At 41.2% G+C, this 26,644-nt stretch overlaps 1 protein-coding gene across 1 annotated transcript in view; it reads left to right on the forward strand.

The window, feature by feature from the left end:
• Positions 1-26,644, forward strand: part of LOC136866372 (putative fatty acyl-CoA reductase CG5065) — a 257,496-nt gene that overhangs the window by 225,001 nt on the left and 5,851 nt on the right. The window contains exon 7 of the mRNA XM_068224970.1: positions 2,166-2,423. Within this exon, the coding sequence (XP_068081071.1) occupies positions 2,166-2,423 (258 nt within the window). The remainder of the gene's footprint in view (positions 1-2,165; positions 2,424-26,644) is intronic.

The raw sequence follows: 26,644 nt of genomic DNA on the forward strand, positions 1-26,644 counted from the left end.
CGGTCGGGGTGCCATACCATCTCTACCGCAGCACCTTACCGAGTCGCCAAGACATAGGCTGCCCCCAAGTTGGTGGATGGCCGTTCCCAGTCATGTACTCCTGCGTCATTTGTGACGTTGACCTCGCTCTCATGGACGAAGATATTTATGCTGACCTCCGCCCGACTGGTGTCTCCTTTGTTCAACGCCTCTTTTGCGGCTCTGATCCTGCACCGGACGTCCTCCTCTACTTCAACTCAACCTTGCCTGCCTCTCCATTCAAGAACATGCAGCACTCATCAATCGCTGCACACCGCCTCACCTTCAAGACTACTTTGATGCCGATGAAGAACCTGTAGCACGTGCTGTCCAAACACCTCCTCTGTCTTCCTCATCGCCATTATCTACGTCTTCTCGCCCTACCACCTTTCCCATGCCAACCCCCGTATCGGTTCCCATCTCTGGTACCTTCATCCACCCTACCTGCCCCTACCACCTCTACCACCACCATCACCACTTCTGTGCACATCTCTCCTCTCCATTCTTTTACTACCACGACTTTGTCCCATCCTTTTCCTGTATTGATCACTTCTTTTCCCACCCTTCCCACCACTGCTCTACCACCTCACCCTTCATCGACCCAGCAATCTGCCGAGGGATCTGCCACCGCTCCTCCAGCAACCATGGTACCGCCACCTTCGACGCCACCACCATCTCCCTCCACTTGCAGTTGTGTCATCAGAGGCATGGATCCCAGCATTGTGTCTGCCATCATCGCTCAAGACCTTTGCCAGGCAGGCCTTCTTCCAGTACGACGGGCATTCTGTATATACAATGCTGACGGACCTACATTCCTGGTGCTTACAACTGCCAACCTTTACCGACGTCCAGCGCCTTATCGCGAAGTAGCGAAGGCTCACGGTAGTCCACACATAATGGTACTACTCACAAGTATTGTACATCATACAGGTAACGCAGACCGATGGTGTTTCTCACACAATGGCGCCACTCATAGCCAACGCAAACCGATGAGGTTCCTCACCTAGGTGTACTAACCACAGGGACTCATACTATCCCGTGGTGTTCCTCACATAGTGGGTACTAATCACAGGCAACTCAGACCCACGGTGTCGCTCATATAGTGGTACAACTCACAGGCAGCACCCAGACCCGTGGTGTTGCTCACGTGGGTACGACTCACGGATACTGGAAACCCATTCACTGCTTATACTAATCACAAACCTATTTCGTACCTAATATAGTGGTACTACTTGCAAGCACAGGCAACGAATGGTGTTCCCCTTGTGATGGTAAGAATCAAGAGTAGTTTCATGGTTCTAATTCAATCATCCCTTGGTCGCCCCTTTTAGTCAACTCGCACGACAGGCAGGGGATACCGTGGGTGTATTATTCGTCTGCGTCCCCCACCAAAAGGGCTAAAGGGAGAGAAAAAAGGAGAAGAAAGAAGGGATCCGTCACTTTGAAAAATGAAGTAACGGACAAAGAAAGGCAAGGGCCACGAAGGGCATGAAAATGAAAGACTCCCTAGGCCTCGAATGCTCTAATACCGTTGGGGTCAGAAAAGAGCAAGAGTTGACCAAGGGAGGTTGGACAGGATAGACGAAAGTGAGGAGCCTGGCACAAGTAAGTGGAAGCAATGCCAAGACTCAGCTAAGGGTCCCATGGTCACAATCCACCCAAGTTGAGAGCCCCTTGGGCTCCTTTTAGTTGCCTCTTACGACAGGCAGGGGATACCGCGGGTGTATTCTACATGTGCGTCCCCCACCTGCAGGGGGTAGTGTGTTTGGTCCGCGAGAGGTATTTTATTTCCCACAAGTACGCCGGCAATCCGGTTAGGACCCCCCTATCCACCACCTGGGACGTGCCACATGGGAGTATCACCTCTCCCCCTGCTATGCCAGCATAGTAGGGTCGTGGCAGATTTTATTAATACACTTTATGTGTGTTTGTTAATACAGTAATATGTGAGAAATATTATTACACTTTTTATTATTTTGTGGTTCTGTAATGTATCACAAAGAATTATTCTCTCCTTCCATCTCTACTACTTTTTAAAAATAAAGTTGGTATTGGTAGCTTTAATGACAGGAAAATGTTTCAGTTCTTATGTTTTAACAGAGCTTTCCAGCATTTCAGTTTTTATAATGTTTTAATTTCCTTTCCAGCATGGTGAATGTGCAAGGCAAACTGGACAAGGCTTCCAAGAGCCTCGAGTATTTTACATCACAACAGTGGCGGTTCAAGGATGATAATGTGCGGCAGCTTGTTACTGTCCTTAGTTCTGAAGATCGGCAGACATTCCACTTTGATGTTCAGGACATCAACTGGTCAACTTACCTTGAGAATTATGTCTTAGGAATCAGGAATTTCATCTTCAAGGAACATCCCGGTTCATTGCACAAAGCTAGGAAACAGCTGCGAAAGTGAGTTCATGATATTTTTCATTTTCATATAGAATTTTTATAGTCTTGCCATGAATATTGTGGCCAACTTTGATAGTGCTGTACATTTGGCAGCTAAAGTCACTTTCTTCTTCTGGAAGAAAGGAACATGTCAAGTCATCATTGTTACATTAACTATAGAAATAAAAGGTAGTTTGAATTTACCGAGCGAGTTGACCGTGTTGTTATGGGCATGCAGCTGCGAGCTTGCATTTGGGGGATAGTGGGTTCGAACCCCACTGTCAGCAGCCCTGAAGATGGTTTTCTGTGGTTTTCTATTTTCACAACGGGCAAATGCTGGCTGGAGCTGTACCTTAATTAAGGCCGTGGCCACTTCCTTCCCTCTCCTCGCCCTTTCCTATCCCATCGTCGTCATAAGACCTAGCTGTATCAGTGCAATATAAGGCAACTTGTAAATAGTTTGAATTTAACTTTCTCAGTGGTCAGGGACATTTATGAAAACCATGAGGCTCTTACAGCATTCCATAAGGTAGAAAAGCCAGCAGACAAGATTATCAAAACCCTTCAGAAGCTTAAAATCTTCTGTAGGTTGGAGTACCACATCATCTGATAGTTAACTGGAATTGAATAAAGTGCTAGGTGATAGAAAGCAGGAAACAAATGGTTGTACATCTGCATAGAAATTCCATAGTATGGCAGTTGATGATGACTTGTGAAGTGAAAATTTCCAAAATTTCACATCTTTCCTGTTAATAGTGTATGTAGGTTGAAAATGAAAACCTATAATGATGTAAAGCTTGCTTCTTCATAGCAGAATTAAGTATTTTTAGGGTTCCAGTGTATTTATGGTAAGACTGTATAGGCTACATTTATTGAAAGATAATTGGAGATTTGACATATATTGAATAATTTAAGTGTGGATAAATCGTAGAGTGGATAATATGAGTGAAATAAAGCCTTTTAGGAGAAGGAGGAAAGTGTACTTCTCCATTGCTAGTACTTAACTGTTCTCTCTCTTTTTTTTAAAAGTAGAATTTATTTGACAGTTTTAGTAAGAAATCTTGGAATTGGAAGTTTTAACTTCTACTTCCCAGTCATTCACCAAATACAGCCATTTCTCTTGTACAATGGCTGTCCTAGCAGAACAAACTGTTCTAGAGAGGAGGGGATTCGGGTTTGAAACCATGGGCAGTCAACTCTTTTGTCTTCAAATCAAGCCACATGTAGGCTACAGTTGTGTAAAGCACTGGAGAGAATACCTGTCTTCATCTAAGTACTGTGTAACATAAATCATATGTACCATACTCTAAATTGACCAAAATCTATACCAAAGGATCAATTTTGAAAGACTGGTATCTATTTGAGTTATACAGCCACTTATGTATACACTACTGTTCATTAAATCAGAATATCTAAAAGAAGTTGCTCTGTGATATTTATCTTCACAGGATGTTTACCTTTAGTAATGCTGAATAAGTAATTATCATTTCAGGAATAATACCTTGCTTTATTTATTTAGCATATGGTACATCGTGATATTATCAAAATGAAAGTAATTATAGGAATAGGAATGAGTACAGTACAAGTCAACATTAAATAATCATAAACAAATATGCAATTGGGGAATGTAGTCTAATGCATCATTCATTGCATTCAGGAAATTAGTATAGCATTCTTTATAGAATCTCAGGGGGCACTCTTGAATGATGTGATGGATGTCTGTCATCCCCACAGCTGCACTCTGAAAAGGGCACTTTACCCGAGCCGAAGAATGCATCTACTTTGGTTTGTGCAGATCCTATGAATGGTAATCCAAAGATTGTGAAGCAAATCATAACCAGGTTATTTTTCCACAGTGTATTTGTTTGTTCAGCAGTCATCTTCCTCCCATTTCTTTTTTAGACCAAAACCTGACTCGCATAGAGATTTAGCTGATACCAGTGGAGGTTGCCATGACCGGAGCCTATATCTATTAAGATCTATCACATCCAAGTGACATGGGAATTTACGTAGCTGCATGATCTTGTAGCATTCTCGAATTAAATCCTTTTTCTCTTTGATGCTGTGGTAGTGGAATATGACTTATTGGTAGCCAATAGGTAGGAGGCTGAGTTCATTGCAAGGGCTGATTTTATTGCACCAATTTACATCCTCATCACGCTGTTCAATTGGACATTCACCAAACTGGAGTAGGTGCTATCTAGCCAAACAGCAGCACAGTATTCCAGAATGGAGTCCTGAGTATGGAGCATCTTAGTGTTAAGGTGTAGGATCCCCTTGAACTACACAGTTTCTAGACGATAATGTACTTCGTATTTATTTTAGCTACAGGACTGGTGAGGTGCTGTCTAAATGACAGGACTCTGTCCAGGGTGATTCCTAAATATGTTGGATGTGTGTTATGAGTAAGTATAGTGTTTTAAAATTGTATTTATAGTTCCCTATATCCCACTTTTGACACACTATCTTGACAACCTTTAACACAGGTTTCATCAGTTCCTGGGTTGTACTTACAAAGTATAATCTTGCAGTATTCTCAAATTAAATTCTTTTGCAGATGATGATGATCTTCATATTTATTTAACATGGATATTAAGTGAACCTTCATCTTGATAAATTAGTTGTTTTCTCCAAAATCTATTTCAAGCACAGTTTTCTGGCTTTCTGTGTTTGTACATTCTAAAGACACATCTGCAATAAAATCCAATCTAAGGTTCATCTACTATGATACAAAAAGTCTTTTGTTTAAAACGACATGGGCAGTTACCCAATACTTACCTAATTTTATTCAAATTGTTAATATTATTCTGCATCATCATCATCATCATCATCATCATCATCATCATCATCATCATCATCATACTGCTGTGTTGGGTTGTTTTCTGTCAGTTAGTGTAATTGTACAGGTTAAGAATGGGAGGAAGCAACCATGGCTTTCAGAAAGGTACCATTGGGATATTTGTCTGGAGTTGAAAGGGAAAACCATGGAAAACATTTTCAAGGATGGTCAGCAGGCGGTTCTAACCCATCTGTCTCCTGAGTACAGAGTTAGAAGCTATAACTTGTCATACCACAATGCACTGAGCTAACCTATTTGGTTCTTATTCATAAGTTGACTAATACAGGGAGAATAATTTCAGTGTTCCGACTTCTTCTCGCATGCCGTGGGAAGTCCCGAGCGAGCGCCATATGGCTTCTGTCAACACGGCAAGATAAGAAGTGTTCACTGCAATGTGCAGCTGTTTAGCACTCTGTCCCTCAGTTAGTTAGAAACAAAATTGAAAGATTCTTTCCAGACATAGACATGGTTACGTGCATCAGCTCGTTTACAAGTGGCGTAGTACTGGTTCCGTAAGCAATAAGAAAAAGAAGCCAAGGAGAACAGCTCTCACACAAGAGAGGTTAGAAGATATACAGGTAAGACTCCAGGTCAGTCTATATAAGTCGCTTCGGAGATTAGCTCAGGAAAGTGGTATTTCACCTTCTTCAGCACGTAATCCAACAAAATTGTTACGTTTACGATCTTATCGGACTCATTCAGTCCATAACATACTGCCTACAGATTTCAGTGCAAGAATACGATTTTGCAGTTGGCTAATAAATAGTGTCCACGACGGTATTGTGGATCCGAACTTTCTTTTTATGAGCGACGAAGCCTGGTTTCATTTGAGTGGATATGTCAATTCACAGAACAATAGAATCTGGGATACAGACAACCCGCACATTTTACAGCCGAGACCTCTGCACGATGTGAAGGTGGGTGTGTGGTGCGCTATCAGTGCCCGACGAATTATCGGTCCTATATTTTTTCAGGACACGATTGCTTCTGACCGTTATATTCACAACATTCTGGAACCATTTTTTGCTGAACTGACTGAAGAAGAGAAAAGATACGGCTATTTCCAGCAGGATAGTGCAATGGCCCATACGGCGCGTAGCTCTATGCGACGGTTACGGGAAATGTTCGATGATGATCAGATCATCAGTAAAGGCTTATGGCCCCCTCGTTCGCCTGATTTAAGCACATGTGATTTTTATCTATGGGGAAATCTTAAAGGAAAAGTATACAGGAATAATCCTCGAACTACAGAAGAATTAAAAACTGAAATTAGTAACATTGTGCGTTCTATCGGTGTCCATGAACTACAAAGTGTGTTCCGAAATCTCATTACAAGATGTGAAGCTTGCATTGCAGCTGAAGGAGATCACTTTCAGCATCGTCTGTAAATACTGGTGAGTTCAGTTTAATTTCCTAGTTGATTTATTTATTTATTTATTTATTTATTTATTTATTTATTTATATATTTAATTACTGGCAAATTCAGTTTAATTTCCTAGTTGATTTATTTATTTATTTGTTTATATATTTATTTATTACTGGCGAATTCAGTTTAATTTCCTGGTTGATTTATTTATTTGTTTATTCATTTACTTATTTATCCAGAGCATCTATGTAGCCAGTGAATTCAGTTTCGTTTAGTTTCTATAGGGGTAATCATGCCGCTTCTTTGAGCCGACTATGCCTGCTTATCATGGCGGGCACTGCGCTCGCTGTCTCCGCTTCCCAGTGCGCCTAATCCTCGGCACTCCGCTCTGTACTTTCAAATTAATCACCCTGTATAATTGATAGGAACTCAGTGTGCCAGCATTCATAGCAGATTTCAAGGTAGAGTCAGAAATAAAATACTGGTAGTTTCTCAAAGAAATTTGAAATTCAGAACATATGTTAATAGAAAAATTTATGAAGATGAATTTAGAATTTAAAAATATTGGTTCTCTACAAGGTAGCATGAATGTTATGAAACAGAATAGTTTTTAAATGGGTTAAAAAGCTGTTATAATCTTTGTTTTAATAATGAACTTTTGAATGATATTATAGTATTTAACAACATGCGTAAAGATTATAAGAAAAGAAAAAAAAGGAAATACTTGGAGTTCAGGAAGAAAGTATGCTCTTTATTGTGAATAGTGTTATTCACACTGAAGTTACTCAAAATTGGCGTATTCAGAACAATAAAAATTGAAAGATTCTTTCCAGGCTATGTCTGGAAAAATGGTTTTCTATTTTCCAATAAATAATTTCAAGAGATGTATTCTTGTATATTATGATGTAGAACTGTAATCTGATTTGGTCACAAACAGAAATACTTCTTAAAAGTATCAGGTCACATTAAAATAAGTTTAATTGTACAGGTTAAGAATGGGAGGAAGCAACCATGGCTTTCAGAAAGGTAGCATCCTGATGTTTGTCTGGAGTTGAAATAGAAAACCACGGAAAACCATTTCAAGGATGGGCAGCAGGTGGTTCTAACACATCTGTCTCCTGAGAACATAGTTAGAAGCTATAACTTGTCATGGCACAATGCACTGAGCTAACCTATTTGGTTCTTATTCATAAGTTGACTAATATAATTGATAGGAACTCAGTGTGCCAGCATTCATAGCAGATTTCTAGGTAGAGTCAGAAATAAAATACTGGTAGTCAGTGGCAGTTTCTGTTATAGCGCAATGGAGCACTGAACCTCCAGTTTATATCAAATTATACTGAACTACTTTATATTCATAACTCCCTTGTCAAACTTGAAGCTATTGCTTAGCCCATCTATCCATAATATACTCGTACTGGCTTTCAATTCATGTGAACTGGGCACGTTCCGTGCCTGGATACTTGTCTGAAATAAACCCCCTTGGAATTGGAACGCGATCGCTCCGTCCGTACCTGGGCGAAGGGAGTGGTGAGGTGCGGGGGGACATCAACCGGCACATAGGCAACCAGGATATCGCAGAAACAAATATCAGTGGTTTACGCATGCACAATATGCCACTCTCTCAAGTCGTGTTGGGGTAAGTATGTGCCTGCCATCTGTTGCCCGTACAGGAATTCATCTATGTAGCAGAAAATAGTGCACATAATTAGTGCTAGTGTTGAAGAGCATCATTACTACCAGCAGTCACATTAAACTGCCAAATTCCAATTGATGCCTTTTCCCAAACACATTTATACTTAAACATCTATTCATTTGCCTTCTTTGGAATATTTGCTTTTTGGAGAGAAGATTAACTTAAAAATCACCGAGGCAAAGAGTAGCGGGAATGTAATACCAATGAAAACTCTAATTGCCTAGCCATAGAAGTTCTTAAAATTATGTTACCAACATTGTGAACAGTGCGAACATACATCTCTAAAGTTTACTCGTGTTTTTCAAGTCTGATGCTAGCGTTTACAAATTTTTGCAACAGTTATTATAATTTGTAATATTATTGTACACTGTGCAAACGTGTGAGTGTTTTTCTGCACTGTTGTGCCATTCAGAAACTTAATTTTTAAGACATAAAGAAGTTACAATATTTTGTTCGTGTGTGTATTTTTGTGCAGTGTAGTTGCGTCCATAATCTTTCTTCCCAGGAAAGGTAAGGAGCTACATAATGAGTTTGAACAGTGATATGATACTTAAGAAGACAAACTTTTCTTCTTCTTCTCTCTCTCTCTTCAACATAAACTTAAGATTAAAATTAAGGATGCCGGACGTCCAATGCCTGATCTTGATATAACGAGGCATCCTAAAAGTATAATAATAATGGCGTGTGGTCTCCGGGGAGACCTGGTGCAGGTCTTTTGATTTGACTCCCGTAGGCGACCTGCGAGTCATAATGAGGATGAAATGATGATGAAGACGATACATACACCCAATCCGAGTGCCAGGGAAGTTAACCAATCATGGTTAAAATTTCCGATCCTGCCGGAAATCGAACCCGGGACCCCTGTGACCAAAGGCCAGCACGCTAACCATTTAGCCATGGAGCCGGACATCCTAAAAGTAAAAGTAATGAAATCGTGGATAAATTCAGAATGGATATACAGGGTGTTAGGGGTATACGTGCAGATATTAAGCTAGTCGGCAAAGAAAAATACATCTCACAATATATGCTATGTACTTTTTACCTTGTCCTATTAGTTTGCCCATAACTGAGCCAAATATTTCAGGAGCTAATGTGTTTTGAACGGCCGTAGTAAGATACGCCGGTTACGTCATTCTGTCCACGCGTAGTGGAAGTACAGTAGCAGAGTATAGGGCTTGTTGAACCTGTTTCTTATCGCAGGCCAACACATGTTGTTGTGCACTTCCCCTAAAGGCTTGGCAAGTAGGAGAGGTTGACTCACGTGCCTGGACACTTGCTGTACTCGAAAACCGGTCTAGGGTAGTCTGTGTGAAAAGTACACAGAATTCTTACAGTGACGTCGAAGATCCGTACCACCACATGCATGCGAATCAAGTGTTGTGTAGTTGTGTGTGATTTATAAGACGTCATTGGCATTACTCAGTGTTCCAAGCTGACAAAATTAAAGGAAATAGTTAATAAGTAATGAAAAATGGGCGCAAAATTTCTGTGCTGTTATTGCGACACTCTACGATGAACTTCCGACAACAGACAATGCGAGTTGTCTATGCTTATTCATAAACTTTTCAGGTCAATGAAAGGACGGTGGGCACTGAAAGAAAAGACTATAAGTATTCAGTGAAATTGTTATTAATGAGACAAATTTCAAAAACCGTAGTTTCATCCATCGTGAACATTGCTCGAAGGAAAAAGAGCTACTGTGGAATTGCCGCCGGGCATTTGTAATAGAAGGCTTATTCTGCCTTTTCCTAATATGTTTACCCTCCAGGGTTGGTTTTCGCTGGGACTCAGCAAGGGATCCCACCTCTACCGCCTCAGGGGCAGTGTCCTGGAGCGTGAGACATTGGGTCGGGGATACAACTGGGGAGAATGACCAGTACCTCGCCCAAGCGGCCCCACCTGCTAGGATGAACAGGGGCCTTGCGGGGGATGGGAAGGGATAGAAAAGGAAGAGGGAAGGAAGCGGCCGTGGCCTTAAGCTAGGTACTATCGCGGCATTTGCCTGGAGAAGTGGAAAACTACGGGAAACCACTTTCAGGATGGCTGAGGTGCGAATCAAACCACCTCTACTCATTTGACCTCCCGAGGCATAATGGGCCCCGTTCCAACTTTCGTACCACTTTTCAAATTTCGTGTCAGAGCTCGAAATCGAACCCGGGCCTTCGGGGGATGGCAGCTAATCACACTAACCACTATACCACACAGGCGGACAGAAGGCTTATTACTGGACAGTAAGTGCCGATAGGTAAAGTGATGACTGTAATGGACCCGCTTAATTAGAACTTCCGTAATCATAATAATATTACTACTACTACTACTACTACTACTACTACTACTACTAATAATAATAATAATAATAATAATAATGTCTTTACGTTCCACTAACTAATTTTCACGGTTTTCGGAGACGCTGAAATGCCAGAATTTTTTACCGCAGTGTTTTTTAATGCAAGTAAATCTACAGACACGAGACTGGCTTATTTGAGCACCTTCAAATACCACCGAACTGAGCCGCCATCGAACCTGCCAAGGTGGGATCAGAAGACCAGCGCTCTATCGTCCGAGCTACTCAGTCCGGCATTAGAGGTTAGAATAAGTTGGTCGTGTGGTTAGGGGCGCGCAGCTGTGAGTTTGCATTTTGGTGATAGTGGATTCGAACTCCGCTGTCGGCAGCCGGGAAGATGGTTTTCCGTAATTTCCCATTTTCACATCAGGGAAATACTGGGACTGTACCTTTATTAAGGCCTCGAACGCTTCCTTCCCACTTGTATCCCTTTTCTCTCCCATCGTCGCCGTAAGACCTACTTGTGTCGGTGCGACGTAAAACAATTTGTAAGTACATGTTTCGGTAATTCCGGAGACATGTTCGCAATTATAAGATTAATAATAATTCGGACTTGTTAAAAGTTCAGTGTTTCCTGTAGTGTTTTCTGACAGATTACCAGCTACGGAGTTTGAGTGGGGCGTTTAACTTTTATTTTAGTAATAGTTAGTAATAATGGACTAACACAGTTTTTATTATAATATTGGTAGGTGGCTTTACGACGAATGCAAGCTGACAGCCGCGCGCTCCTAATCACACAGCCAACTCGCTCAGTAATAATAATAATAATAATAATAATAATAATAATAATAATAATAATAATAATAATAATAATAATAATAATAATAATAATAATAAATGTTTACGTGCCAATGGAGACGCGCGGTTTAGGAATTTTGCCCACGGGTATTCTTTAACGTGCCTGTAATTCTACCGATCAGAAGCGGACGTATTTGAGCACCTTCAAATACCAGCGGACTGAGCCAGGATCGAGCCTGCTAAGTTCATGAAACCAGAGCTTGAACCGTCTGAGCCACTCAGCCTGGCAACATTTATTTTGATACGTTTAATAGGCACTGCAAAAGCAGAATGCTTTCATTTACCATTAAACAAGTTCTTTTCATTTGGAAGCACGAAGAGGAGATACGTTTAATTAATTTATTTTTATAACATGTCCCTTATTGATATGAAGCAAAACGTTCGATGTGCTTTGACAATTCAATGCTGATACTACTCACTTGGAAATCCTATCCCACGCATTCTTTCGTTTACGTAAGAAACTTTATTTACGTACACGTCAACACGGGGTGTTTCTGCATACGGCGAGTTGGTCTCCCAAGAATCCATGGTATTGAAATCACACTGTGGGAGAATATTTCACGTAAGCAGTTTGACAAATTCACTAGACCTGTCACGTGCCGGTTTGGTCGTGTGCTGTTCCTAGCGACGGGGGTGTGGTGGGACGGGTTCCCGCCCCTACATGAAACCACCGGACTAGAGGTATGAGCTGTCTGTCTGACCTTGATCTGAATAACAGCTGTCAGAGAGGCGAATTATCGTCCGTACTAGTACGCGAGTTACTTCGTAGTAGTACGAGGGCTATTTTTTTTCAAGGTCCGATCGGTCGCGACAGTCAAACGCCCGCGAATATATGATGAACCGCTGCGCAGATGTGTTGCGCAACGTCGTTGTATTTGAATAATTCCAGTGTATGAATACCACGAATACCATGATATGCTGCTAGTGTATCGTGTGGCAGAACAGAACACGAGTCGCCCTCCATGAATCTATCGGAAAAGGCTTCCCAACAGACGGGTGCCGAATCCAGCAACGATACTAGCTGTACTGCAGCGTATTCGCGATGCAAGTTGTGTTACATCACGCTTTCAGAAGCGATGGCCTAAACGGCCACGTGTAATTCTAGACGCGGAAGAAGACATCCTGACAATGGAAATGAAATGGCGTATGGATATTACTGCCGGGAGATCCCAGGACGGGTTCGGCTCGCTAGGTGCATGTCTTTTGTTTGACTCCCGTAGGTGACCTGCGCACCTTGATGATAATCAAATGAGGATGAAGACAACACATACACCCAGCCCCATGCCAGGGAAAATAACCATGATGGTTCAAATACCGACCCTGCCGGGAATCGAACCCGGGACCCCTGTAACCAAAGGCCAGCACGCTAACCGTTTTGCCATGGAGCCGGGCATCCTAACAATAGTAAACGATGATCCCGGGCGCCGTACGCGTAGTATAACACGTGCCGTTGGTGTACCAACTTGGACCATACGTAGGACACTGCATGAAGAACTAGTGCATCCTGACCATATTCAACGGGTGCAGTGTCTTTGACAGCTGATTACCATTTTCTTACGAGTTGATGTACGTCGCCACGACACAGATAGATCTTACGGCGACGACGGGACAGGAAAGGGCTAGGATGGTGAAGAAGCAACCGTGGCCTTAATTAAGGAACAGCACCAGCATTTGCCTGGTGTGAACATGGCAAACCACGGAAAACCGTCTTTAGGGCTGCCGACAGAGGAGTTCGAACCCACTATATCCCACTCATGGGCTGTGGAACATCCCCATTCAGTAGGAGAAGGCAATTTCCAGCACCGGTTATGAATTAATACCTGGATGGGTGTAGTAGGAAGTCGGTTACGTGGACTAATCATCTTTTTATTAATGTTACCTTGCTCCTGTAGATACAGTACGTTACTTGAGCTTTCAGAGGACGTGTCGCTTCGACTACGCAGAACCACGTGGATTTTACACGATGGTGCAGACATTTCCTCAACGGTGGACAGGACGATGTGGAACTATCAATTGGCCAGCCAGATCTCCAGACCTTATTCCAATTGACTTTAATGTCTGGGGGAACATATCGAACTGAAGTACCCACTTCGGACGACTTCCGTGAACATATTGTTTAAGCAGCAGAGGATATTCTGAACAACCCTGGTGAAATGAAATGAAATGTCGTATGGCTTTTAGTGCCGCGATATCCCAGGACGAGTTCGGCTCGCCAGGTGCAGGTCTTTCCATTTGACTCTCGTAGGCGACCTGCGCGTCATGATGAGGATGAAATGATGAAGACAACACATACACTCAGCCCCCGTGCCATTGGAATTAACCAGTTAAGGTTAAAATCCCCGACCCGGTCGGGAATCGAACCCGGGACCCTCTGAACGGAAGGCCAGTACGCTGACCGTTCAGCCAACGAGTCGGACACAACCCTGGTGTCTTGGCTCGAATGCGTCGCAACTGGATTCGGAGAAGTGAAGCCTGCAGGGAAGCCCAGGGTGATCACTTTGAACAATTGCTACGAGTTTTACTTTGGTATGTCAGATGTTACGCCATTTGTGCAACGTAATGGCTTGGGAGTACAGTACAGTATCGTTATAGTATTTTGAGTCTCGATAGGTCGATATTCTCAAAAATCCGAGCAGGGAAACTTATGTACCGGTAACAAAAATTATAATCGAGAGTTTCAGTGGGCGAGTGCGGAAGACGTGCTTGTTAAAACGCTAGACATTGACCTTGAACGCATTTCGGCAGTTGCTCAATCCTACACTGCATGTTTTCTTTTTTTTTTTGCTACTTGCTTTACGTCGCACCGACACAGATACGTCTTATGGCGACGATGGGACAGGAAAGGGCTAGGAGTGGGAAGGAAGCGGCCGTGGCCTTAATTAAGGTACAGCCCCACCATTTGCCTGGTGTGAATATGGGAAACCACGGAAAACCATTTTCAGGGCTGCAGACAGTGGGGTTCGAACGTACTATGTCCCGAATACTGGATACTGGCCGCATTTAAGTGACTGCGGCTATCGAGCTCGAGTTAAAACAGAAGACACTTTGCGTTTTTAAGGGCCGATGACCTTAAAACAGCAATCATCATCATCATTAACACGTATAAAAATTCAAAAAATGCTTGTTTTATATTCATCGCTACTGAAATATGAAAAAAATTCTATCAAATTAGTTATTTCATTCCCACACTCGTAGAGGGGTGGGTGGGTCGTCAGCTATACGTGTAGCTCTTGGGCCATGGAGTAAGGAAGTAGAGTTGTGAGGATGAAATAATTCAAGTTGGACGTATGTCTTGTACATACAATAAATTGAATTGAACATGTTAGTAAATACCTGAACGCACAGAGAGATAACCGCAGCAACAACACGGACCCCAGAGTAGGCTCGCAGAACACACCACCCAGGACAGAACCCCCCCCCCCAAACACCCCGTTTATTGAGTAAATGTTCGTGGTACGATGTTGACATAGTACAATGTTGACATACATACCTGGGTAAATAAATAAACAAACAAACAGATAGAAGTAGTTGGCCTTGAACTTGCTGTGCCGAGTGAGACGAGTTCTTAGTCCAGATATGTGAACAAAACAAGCACTGAGGTCATTGACCATGCTACACTTTTAAAGGCTACAGAGCAGATTAAAGGCGATCTATCACAAGGCCAAACTTAAAAATGTAACAGAACGTAAGATGTAACTCTGTCACATGAGAAACGAAACACACCCGGGCTGGGGAAACAAACACAGATCTTGCAGCACTGTCTTGAAGCACAGGACAGAAACATAGAAGTATACCGGCACACGACACAAAAGTTGAATTAAAGACGGAAAAAGTATTGTGTCACATGAAGCTAAACTAAATAATAAAAATAATAATATAAAAATAACAATAATATTAATAACAAAACATCAAATATGAATAACAAGTATACGACTTAAAAGGAGAGTAAAAGGAGGAATAAGACGAAAGTATGAACAGGTGAATAATAATAATAATAATAATAATAATAATAATAATAATAATAATCAAACGAGAAAAAAGAGTAATAAGAAGAAGTTCAATATGAGTAGTAGCAATAATAATAAGACTGAATAATAATAATAATAATAATAATAATAATAATAATAATAATAATAATAATAATACCGGTAATGTTATTTGCTTTACGTCCCACTAACTACTCATACTGTTTCTGGAGGCGCTGTAATTTAGTCCCCCAGGAGTTATTTTTACGTGCCAGTAAATCTACCGACACGAGGCTGACGAGCTCCTTCGAATGCCACCGGACGGACCCAAGATCGAGCCTGCTAAGTTGGAAACAAGAAACCAGTGCTTTAAACGTCTGAGCAAGTCAGACTGGCCACTTTTATTTTGCTTTATTTTACCATTACACATATGCTTTTCGTTTGCAAGCACGAAATAATAATGTAATTTTTTACGTCCCAATAACTACTTTGGCGGGTTTTGGAGATGCCGAGGTGCTGGAATGTTGTACCGCAGGACTTTTTTTAATACAAGTAAATCTACAGACACGAAACTGGCGTATTTCAGCACCTTCAAATACCCCCGAATTGAGCCTCCATCGAACCTGCCAAGATGGGATTAGAATACCAGCGGTCTATCGTCCGAGGTACTCAGCCCGGCATTAGAGCTTGGAATACGTTGGTCGTGCGGTTAGGGACGCGAAATTGTGAACTTTCATTGGGAAGATACTGGGTTCGAACTCCACTGTCGACAGCCCTGAAGATGGTTCTCCGTGGTTTCCCATTTTCACATCAGGAAAATGCTGGAGCTGAACCTCATTTAGGTCATGAACGCTTCCTTCTCACTTCTACCCCTTTTCTGTCCCATCGTCGCCATAAGACCTATCTGTGTCGGTGTGACTTAAAGCCAATTTTGAAAATCATCATAATTAGGACATTATACAACTGTCGAGATCCATAGTTATAAACGATGAGAAGTATTTTCTAGGCAGACATTATTGGCGAGTAGTCAATAATATTAATAATAATAATAATAATAATAATAATAATAATAATAATAATAATAATAATAATGGTATTTGCGTTACGTTTACGGTTTTCGGAGACGATGAGGTGCCGGAATTTAGTCCCGCAGGGGTTCTATTTACGTGCCACTAAATCTTCCGGCACGAGTGTGACGTATTTGAGCACATTCAAAAACTACCGGACTGGGCCAAGTTCGAACCTGCGAGGTTGGAGTCAAAAGGCCAGCACCTCAACCTTCTGAGCCACACAGCCCGACAGGAGGCACGAAATGTAGGTACGTTTAATTTATTTATTTGTATAACATGTCCATTATTCGTTTGAAGTAAAACGTTGGCTGTGCTTGCCTCTTTCAATTCAATCCCATGCTTGCTTTCGTTGGCGTAAAGACATAGGTTTTCAGGTCATTTCCATACTCACTAGACCACGGGGCTGACGACCACAGATATCCCAATCCCCTAAGTGACGTAACAGCAAATGAACCAGTATTAACGCTGACAATTCGATACAGCTCCAGGGTCCGAAACCGATAACTAGGGTTGTCTGACGGAAACTAAATACTAACAACAAAACCAGTCTGGCGAGAATGTAACGTAACATGGTGAACACAGGTAGCAGCCTTCAGCTGTTATCGTAGTTCAGTTGCTCGTAAACATAAAACCAGTTTGGCAAGTATATTACGTAACATCTCGTGGCATTACAAAGGTAGCGTTCAGCTGTTACAGTAGAACCAGTTTGGTACGGATGGCGCGTGACTTGCCTGTTGTCAACGGAAAGCTATTCATTCGCAGAACGAGGCATACTACCTATTCTAAAAACATCATATCACTTTGCTCTCGAAAATAACTTCCGCGGATTACTAAAAGTTTGATATATAGTGGTTCGTCACATCGTTCTCTATTGCTACAAGAAATATCTGCACGTATACACCTAACAGCCTGTATATATAAAAGAATCGAGTGGATCTGTGGGTACGAAATTACTAACATGTTGATTTGTTTTCCTTTTTTATGATTCATGAGTGATGAAGGTGAAGGGACTTGGACCAAAGTCGGAGTGGTAGATTTAGGACATTTGTCCCCAAAAAAATAAAGAAACACAAAAGTTCTAAATCTCATATGCTTGCCCAGTTACAATTCGATCTCCTGGGAAGACAGGATTACCATCAGTGATTTGACTGTGCTTACAGGCAGTCTGTGGAAAGAGACAACGATCAAGTACGGAAAAGTCGTTATGTGCTGTGTAAAGTTCTGTGGCGCGTTTGAGATGGCACTTCGCGGGCATGACGAAACAAGTGAATCATTGAATCCTGGCATATTTCGACGCCTCGTTAATTTTAGTTCTGAAATTGACCTTGCATTAACAGACCATCTGTCCGAAGCTACTGTTTTCAAAGGCACCTCGAAAGACATTCAGAATGATTTGCTTTCGTGCATGTATGAAATCTGTCGTGAGAAAAGAAAAAAATAAATAAATCACCACAGCGCACTTCATTTCGGTAATCGCAGATGTGACCACCGATATATCAACTACAGCACAATTTGTTATCGTTCTTCCCAACGGTAAGCCAGTTAAAAGATTCTGGGGTTTCCTCTCACTCTCTAATCATGATGCTAAGACAATAGCAGAGTGTTTAAAATTTTCTTTGAGCGAAGTTGTGGATAGTCCAGATAAGTTGATTTCACAAGGTTATGATGGGAGCAAATATAATGAGTGGTCACCATTCAGGGTGCAAGTTCTCATCAGGGAAGATTTTAGGCATGCACATTATGTTCACTGTTATGCCCATTCTTTGAACTTAGTCATGGCACAGGTGACAGGGGGGAGAGGGGATATTGAAGGGGGGGGGGATTTTTCCTTCTGTTGAACCCCCAGTGACGAAAGTCACACACCGCCACTCCTGGTAGTTTCTCAAAGAAAATTAAAATTCAGAACTTATGTTAAAAGAAAAATTTATGAAGATGAATTTAAAAAATGGTTCACTACAAGGCAGTGTGAATGTTATAAAACAGAATAGTCTTTTTAAATGGGCTGAAAAGCTGTTATAATCTTTGTTTTAATACTCAACTTTTGAATGATATTTTAGTACTTAACAGCATGAGTAAAGATTACCAAAAAAATTGAAAGGAACAAGCAAGTGACAATTGTATATAATAGAAAGATAAGAACATGAAAAGTAACACATAATAGGATCAACACAAGACAGAGTGTTAGAAAGAGGAAACAAGGACAAACATGGACAGAGATGAGGACAATCTCCATTATTATACAATGTCATCTTCATGTAATAGAAGTCCTTTCTCCCATCAGTCCCAGTTCCTTTACATCCATTTCTTCTCAGGCCCTGATGAGCTCGTTTCTGCTTCCCAGCTTCATTGTTTGACACTGCCTGTACATGGTGCTGATAGTACTTTCTGCTGCAGTGAAATACCTCAGTGCTGTGCCATAATACCTTGCTCAGTTAAGTCTGTTGATGTCTTTTAATTTCTCCTTCTCAACTGGATGTTCTACAGTTTTCAATTTAGTTTTAATGCTGACAACTTTCACTGTTATTTATCATAACATGAAAATGTACCTGTTACCCTGAATCTGTGGGCTTTTTTAAGCTGCATGTTACTTTTCACATCAATGGATGTCATTTCTGTCTTACGGCTCAAGACCGTCCTCTACTTAAGATTGAAGAATGAAATCATGATTTAGTCATTCGATGTTTGATAGTACTTAAGTGCAAGAGACTCATGTCGGTAGAGTTACGCACACATTATGTAACACCTTTTCAGGGTAAAATTCTGGTACTCTGCAACTCTTAGTGAAGGGATGTTGGTAATGTATTATTATTATTATTATTATTATTATTATTATTATTATTATTATTATTATTATTATTATTATTATTTTTCGCAGGTGTTGTGAAGGATATCCACAGCAAGGTGAACCCGGAAGATAGTGGCGCTGGTATTAGATCGATCAGGAAAACTATATCTGGAGCGGTTCTTCTTGAATATAATAAGGCCACGGAAAAGGAGAATAGAGAAAATTTTAATAAATCACTTAAAGGTGCTCTTGGACATGACGGCGAAGTAAAGGTTTTGATGCCTAGAACTACATTGGAAATTCGGGATATGGACAGTGCCACCATTATTTCCGACGTAGATGTAAGACAAGAATTAGATAATCTTAATCAAGAATTGAAGGTCTCAATCACAAATTCGAACAGCAGGGGACAAAAACTCGCCATTGTGGAGATAGAAGATAGCGAGGTACGAAAGCTGTTAGACATAGGCAAAATTAAAGTAGGCTGGCTGTACTGCAGAGTAAGACGGTGGGCCGTAGTTCCTCGGTGCTTTAGATGTCTGTCATATGGGCATCAAGCACGAAACTGTAAAGGATTGGACAGAAGTAAACTCTGCTTTCAGTGCGGGGAAGCTGGTCACAAGGCAGTAGGATGCAAAACGAATCCACGATGCATAATTTGCACAGACATGGGCATTGAAGAGTCAAAATGACATCATGCTCTTGGCTCAGGCAAGTGTATTGTGTTTCGTGAAGCACTAGAAAAAGCCAAAAAGCAGTGGTGAATGGTACAGATCCTTCAAGCCAATATACACAGGAGTCTAACTGCCAGTGATCTATTGACGCAGATGGCCTATGAGATAGGAGCAGACATCTTGATTCTTAGCGAACAATATCAAGATAGAGATCAACCAGGCTGGTTTTCAGACAATCTAGGGACAGCTGCGATATGGGTACCGGACCTTGGAAAATATTCAGTTATAAATCAAGGATGCGGAGATGGGTTCATCTGGGTCCAAGTTGAGAAGGTGATTTTTGTCAGTTGTTATTTTACCCCGAATTAGGCTATTTCTGACTTCCAGACAAAACTAGATGGCCTTGAAGATACTCTGCAAGGGACAAACACTAACCTAGTTGTTGCTGGTGATTTTAATGCTCAAGCAGTTGAATGGAACATGCCTCAAACAGATTCTAGAGGGCGGCGTACAATGGAGATGGTAGCCAGATTGGGATTAATGGCTATCAATGTTGGTAATGTGACAACATTTTGGCGACCAGAGTGTCAGGGAACTATACCAGATGTAACCTTTGCTTCTGAAGACATTGCGTCTAGGATAACTGAATGGCGAGTAATTGAAGAATATACTGGAAGCGATCATCAGTATATCACTTTTCGTGTACTTCAAGAGACTCCGCACCTAAGGATTACCACGCGCAAGCCAGAAAGATGGAACATAGCCACTATGGATAGAAAAAATTTCATGAAGTAATACAGAATGGAATGGGCTGTATTTCGGATACATGTCACGGAGGCAAAAGAAGCATACTTGCTAATAAATGCGTGGAACACACCATGAGACTCCTTCAGCAAGCATGTGACGCATCAATGACAAGAATCAAACAACGGAGAGGCAAGCGTCCAGCATATTGGTGGAATGAAGAAATTGCTGAGCTGAGGAAACAATGCCTGTGACTCAGACGAAGGACACAAAGAGCACGACATAACGATGAAGCTCTCTCAGTAGAGTATAAGACTATGAAGAAAAGACTGTGAAATACAATTAAAAAGAGTAAAGCCGACAAGTGGTGGGAAATGTCTAAGGAAGTGGATGAAAATCCATGGGGATTAGGGTATAAAATTGTTATGAAGAAATTCGGGATGTTACCAAGCCCTATCATGGATCCACGCACCATGGAAGAAATAGTACACACACTATTCCCTGATCATGCAGAGGATTGATGTTGAGGCCAAGAAAGAACTAGATAATGTACCACCTTTTACAACTGAAGAATTGATAACAGCAATTAATTCCCTTAGAAATAAGAAAGCCCCTGGACCAGATGGTATTCCAGCAGAAGTACTGAAGGTGGCAGTCGAATTATGTCCTCAACTGCTGTTGAGAATGTATAATCATTGTTTGGAAGCGGGAATTTTTAGCTTTCATTGGAAGATAGCTAGATTGGTTCTGATCAGTAAAGGGAAAACTGGGAGTTACAGACCTCTATGTATGCTGGACACCGCCGGGAAAGGTTCAGAGAAGCTACTACAACCGAGAATACTAGCAGCAGTCCGATTAGCTGGCGACCATCTTACCAACAGCATGGATTTCGCAGAGGTCACTCAACGCTAGATGCTGTGAAGGAAGTGGTGAAGACAGCAGAACGAGCTCAAATGGGTAATCATTACTCTAGAAAGCTGATGCTTCTTGTGACTCTAGATGTTAAAAATTCTTCCAACTCGGCAAGATGGAGTGATATTTTGGAAGCTCTACAAGAAACTTTCAAGCTACCAGAATATCTCATGTATATACTGCGAGACTATTTGAAAGACTGTACATTGTTATACGACACGAAAGATGGTCAGAGAAGAAAACAGCTCACAGCTGGTGCAGTGCAAGGCTCAATTCTCGGACCACACCTTTGGAATATCATGTATGATGGTTTGTTACGGCTGGAGATGCTAGAAGATGTAAAACTTGTGGGTTATGCTGATGATGTGGCTGCTGTGATAGTAACCCATAACCTAGAGCTGGCTCAATTTAAATTGAATCAGATATGAAATGAAATGTAATGAAATGTCGCATGGCTTTTAGTGCCGGGATATCCCAGGACGGGTTTGGCTCGCCAGGTGCAGGTCTTTCTATTTGACTCCCGTAGGCGACCTGCACGTTGTAATGAGGATGAAATGATGATGAAGACAACACATACACCCAGCCCCCGTGCCATTGGAATTAACCAATTAAGGTTAAAATCCCCGACCCTGCTGGGAATCGAACCCGGGACCCTCTGAACCGAAGGCCAGTATGCTGACCGTTCAGCCAACGAGTCGGACATTGAATCAGGTGATGCGACGTGTCAAAGAATGGATGATAAATCACAAGTTAGAACTCACAGATCGTAAAACGGAAATTGTCCTCTTGACAAGGAAAAGGATTAATACTGTTGTACCGATGCAGATTGGGCAGATAGCCATCGAAACAACTAGGAGCACAAAATATCTTGGTGTAACGCTTGATACTAAGCTTACATATTGGGACCACATCCAACAGGTAACAGATAAGGCAGCGAAAACCATGACTGCACTGAATAGACTCATGGGAAATATCAAGGGGCCAAAATCTAGTAAAAGGCGGCTTCTCATGTCGACTGTTCAATCGATACTGCTATACGGTTCGGAAATTTGGGCTGAATCGTTAAAAATTGCGAAATATCGGACAAGAATTGCGGCTGTACAACGGAGAACAGCTTTACGAACTGCTTGCGCATATCGCACAGTATCAGAACCTGCGATTCTAGTAGTAGCAGCAGTAGCTCCTATTGACTTGTTGGCCTTCGAAAGACAAGAAATTTGGCTCACACAAGAAGAGCTAGGAAGGAAAAGGGCAAAGGCTTTGGTTCTTAGTCGCAGAATGCAACGATGGCAAACAAGATGGGAAGAGGACTCTAGAGGGAAATGGACGAAAAGACTGATACCTTCTCTGGGCGTATGGGTTGGCCGAAATCATGGTGAAGTGAACTACTATCTCACACAGTTCTTGAAAGGTCATGAATACTTCCGAAAATTTCGTCATAGGCTAGGGCTAGCAACCAGTCCGGTGTGCATATACTGCAGTGATATCGATGACGTATTACATACTTTCTTTGTGTGTGTTCATTGGTTGCCACAAAGAAGATGCTTAGAAGTTATGCAGGGAGAATTGACGCCAGGAGGGATCGTGTCAGTATTGCAACGAAGTCAAGAATCTTGGGACCAGGTGGCAATCTACGTAGAAAATATTCTGCGTCAGAAGAAGAAGAAGGACCTGGACGATTACGACAGACAGTAAAGCAGAAGAAGGAAGATGAAGCACAAGATGCATTAAGCACGACATCCGTCCTGAAGTAATGGGAGATCGGTTTCCGGGGCGGAGATAAACGTCGTGGGAAAAGGGAGTGTGGTTTTTAGTGTTTTAGTGGGTAAGAATCTCCACATACTTCTTGAGTGCGGACCCTCACAAGCGTCTTATGAAAGATTTTCCACATTCCCTCGCAAAATAATAATAATAATAATAATAATAATAATAATAATAATAATAATAATAATAATAATAATAATAATAATAATAATAATAATAATAATAATAATCATAATAATAATAATTATAATTATATATCATTATATAATTATAATTATAATAATTATAATAATTAATAATAATAATAATAATAATAATTATTATTATTATTATTATTATTATTATTATTATTATTATTATTATTATTATTATTATTATTATTATTTACGTTGATCCCTTAGTCCTGTTTTCTTGATACAGGATCAGGGATGAGGGGAGATGAATTGTCATGTTTTTACGGCCAGATGCCTTCACTGACATTAACCTCATTTGAGGAGCTAATGGATATGAAATGAATGATGGTGAATGAAATTGGGTAAGGAGGTGAAAGGAATCAGCTGTGGATCTATGGGCCTGTGAATGGGAACTGTTCCGGCATTTGCCTGGAAGTGAAAATGAGAAATCACAGAAAACCATTCTCAGGACAGCTGACGGTAGGGTTTGAACCTACACGTCTCCTGAATGCAGAGCTTGGCTCCAAAGCCATAGCACACCAATATGTGTGCCCACTCTGCTCAGTTATTATTATTGCTGGCATTTTCCCAATTTAATACGGTCGGCATTTGATGTGGATTGGTTCAGTTTTAGGGACAGGTGCCCTTCCTGATGCCAACCCTATGTTCTCCATTACGGTATTTCTATGGTGGTTGTTAGTGTAGTGTATTGTGAAGAGAACTGTATTAAGGTGAACATAAACACCCTGTGTTTGAGCTAGAGGAATTAGCCATGTTGTTATTTGAGTCATCAGTTCACAGACAGGTTTCATGCAGCTCTCCATGCCACCCTATCCTGTGCTATCCTTTCTATGTCTATGAAACTGTTGCATCCTGCATCTGCTCTAATCTGCTTGTCATATTCATACCTTGCTTGGTCTACCCCTACCATTCTTATTGCCTACACTTCCCTCAAAAACCAACTGCACAAGTCCTGGAAATTAGCCATATACAATTAAAATCCCCGACCCATCCAAGAATTGAACTCGGGGCCCTGTGAGCTGCAGACCAGTTAACTGAGCATTCAGCCATGGAAGCGGACACTTTTATTACTGTTATTTCTACACACCTCTGCTAGGTATGACGGCCAACAACCTGAAGTTAAGCAGAAGTATGCAAAGAAGAAGCAAATGAGACAGAACAATACAAGAACTGGGACTCTCAACATCTTGACACTTAATGCTAAGCGTGAGGAACTTGTAGATGTTACGGAACATAGGAAGATTGAATTCTTAGGACTGGGTGCGAAGGATTGCCCAAGTTTATGCACCACAGTCTGGATGCACACAAGAAGAGAAAGGTACTTTCTTTGGAAATCTGGAAGAACATGTAGAAGAGGACAATGGATGAATAATAGGGGATCTAGATGCTCAAGTTGGTGTAGATAGAATAGGGTATGAAAGTGTGATTGGCCATAATGGCTTTGGAACCAGGAACAGAGAAGGTGAATGCCTTCTAGATTTCTGTCTGAGGAACAATATTATCACTAAGAACACCTACTGCAAGAAACAGCTTAGCCATAAAACCACAAGATACAGTTAGTTGGGATGGAGAATAGAGGTCATTGATTGATTATGTTATATCTGCTAAAGAAGCTGGGGCACATATCACCGATGTGAAGGTTTTCCCAGGAAAAAGTTTGGACAGTGATCACAAACTACTTGCTGCAACTCTGAGAAACTGTGCAGTAGAAAATGTCAAAACAAGATGTACACCTAAAATAAAAGTTTGGAAATTAGAAAACCTGGAGAAACAGGAAGAATATCAAGAGAAAATTTGAGGCCAATCACCCAGAAAAGATGCTGGAAATGGAGAAGAAGAATGGACGTAATTTAAGAAAGTCCTTGGGGGTACTGCAATTGACACTGTTGGGACGACTAGCACAAGAATGAAAGAGAAGGGAACCCCATGGTGGAATGATGGTGTTTGGAGTGCCATAAGAGAATTAAGTATGGCAAGAAAAGAGAAGGGCAAGATGAACCAGAAGGGTGTGGAATAGAACATGGACAGGCTTAGAGAATTAGATCGAAAATACAAAGAACTGAAACTGAAAGCAAAGGGAATAATTAAGATGGAAAAAGAAAAATGTTGGACAGAGTTTACTGAAATATTGAAAGAAGGCTTATAAAAGCAACAATAAGCGACTGTATAGAGTCACGAAAAATAAAAGGAACCCAGTCACTCCAATAAATGCTGTAGAGAAAGGAGATGGAACTATCGCATGGAAGAGTAAGGTCATGCAAAAAGAGATGAGGAATCATTTTATACAGCTCTATAATGAAAAGGATCTAAAAGGGAAAGGACAAGAAAAGCCAGAAATGTTAGAAAAGTCTGAAGTGCATGACACACCACTGTCTTAGTCAGCAATGGAAATTGACATAATTGTTTATAGGGAAATAAATAACATTGAGGATTGTTCAGAATTACAAAGGGACCTTGAGAGTATCCAACAATGGGTTGAAGAAAATAATATGAAGGTTAATGGAGGCAAATCAACTGTTACAACATTTACAAACAAGAGCTTTAAAACTGAATATACTTTGGATGAGGTATTTATCCCAAAAGATGGCAAGTGCAAATACTTAGGTCTGAGATTTGATAGTAATTTGCACTGGAAGGGCCATGTTGATGACATTGTTGGGAAAGCATACAGATCGTTACATGTCATAATGAGGCTACTTAAAGGATGCAACAAAGAATTAAAAGGAAAAAGTATGGTTCGTCCATTATTGGAATATGCAAACAGTGTTTGGGATCCTCACCAAGAATACCTAATAAAAGAAATAGATAGTGTGCAGAGGAAAGCAGCAAGTTTTGTAACAGGGGATTTCAGGAGAAAAAGTAGTGTATCAGAAATGTTAGAGGAACTTGGGTGGGAAACTTTAAGTAAGAGAAGGGAGAAAACTGGACTTACAGGATTATATAGAGCCTATTCAGGAGAAGAAGCATGGGGAGAAATCTGTGAGAGGCTTCAGTTGGAAAATAATTATATCGGCAGAATTGACCACAAGTATATTATTAAAAAGAATTTTAGCAGAAGTGATTGGGGTAAATTTTCATTCATTGGGAAGGG

Source organism: Anabrus simplex, chromosome 1 (genome assembly GCF_040414725.1).
Source record: "Anabrus simplex isolate iqAnaSimp1 chromosome 1, ASM4041472v1, whole genome shotgun sequence".
Classification (NCBI taxonomy): domain Eukaryota; kingdom Metazoa; phylum Arthropoda; class Insecta; order Orthoptera; family Tettigoniidae; genus Anabrus; species Anabrus simplex.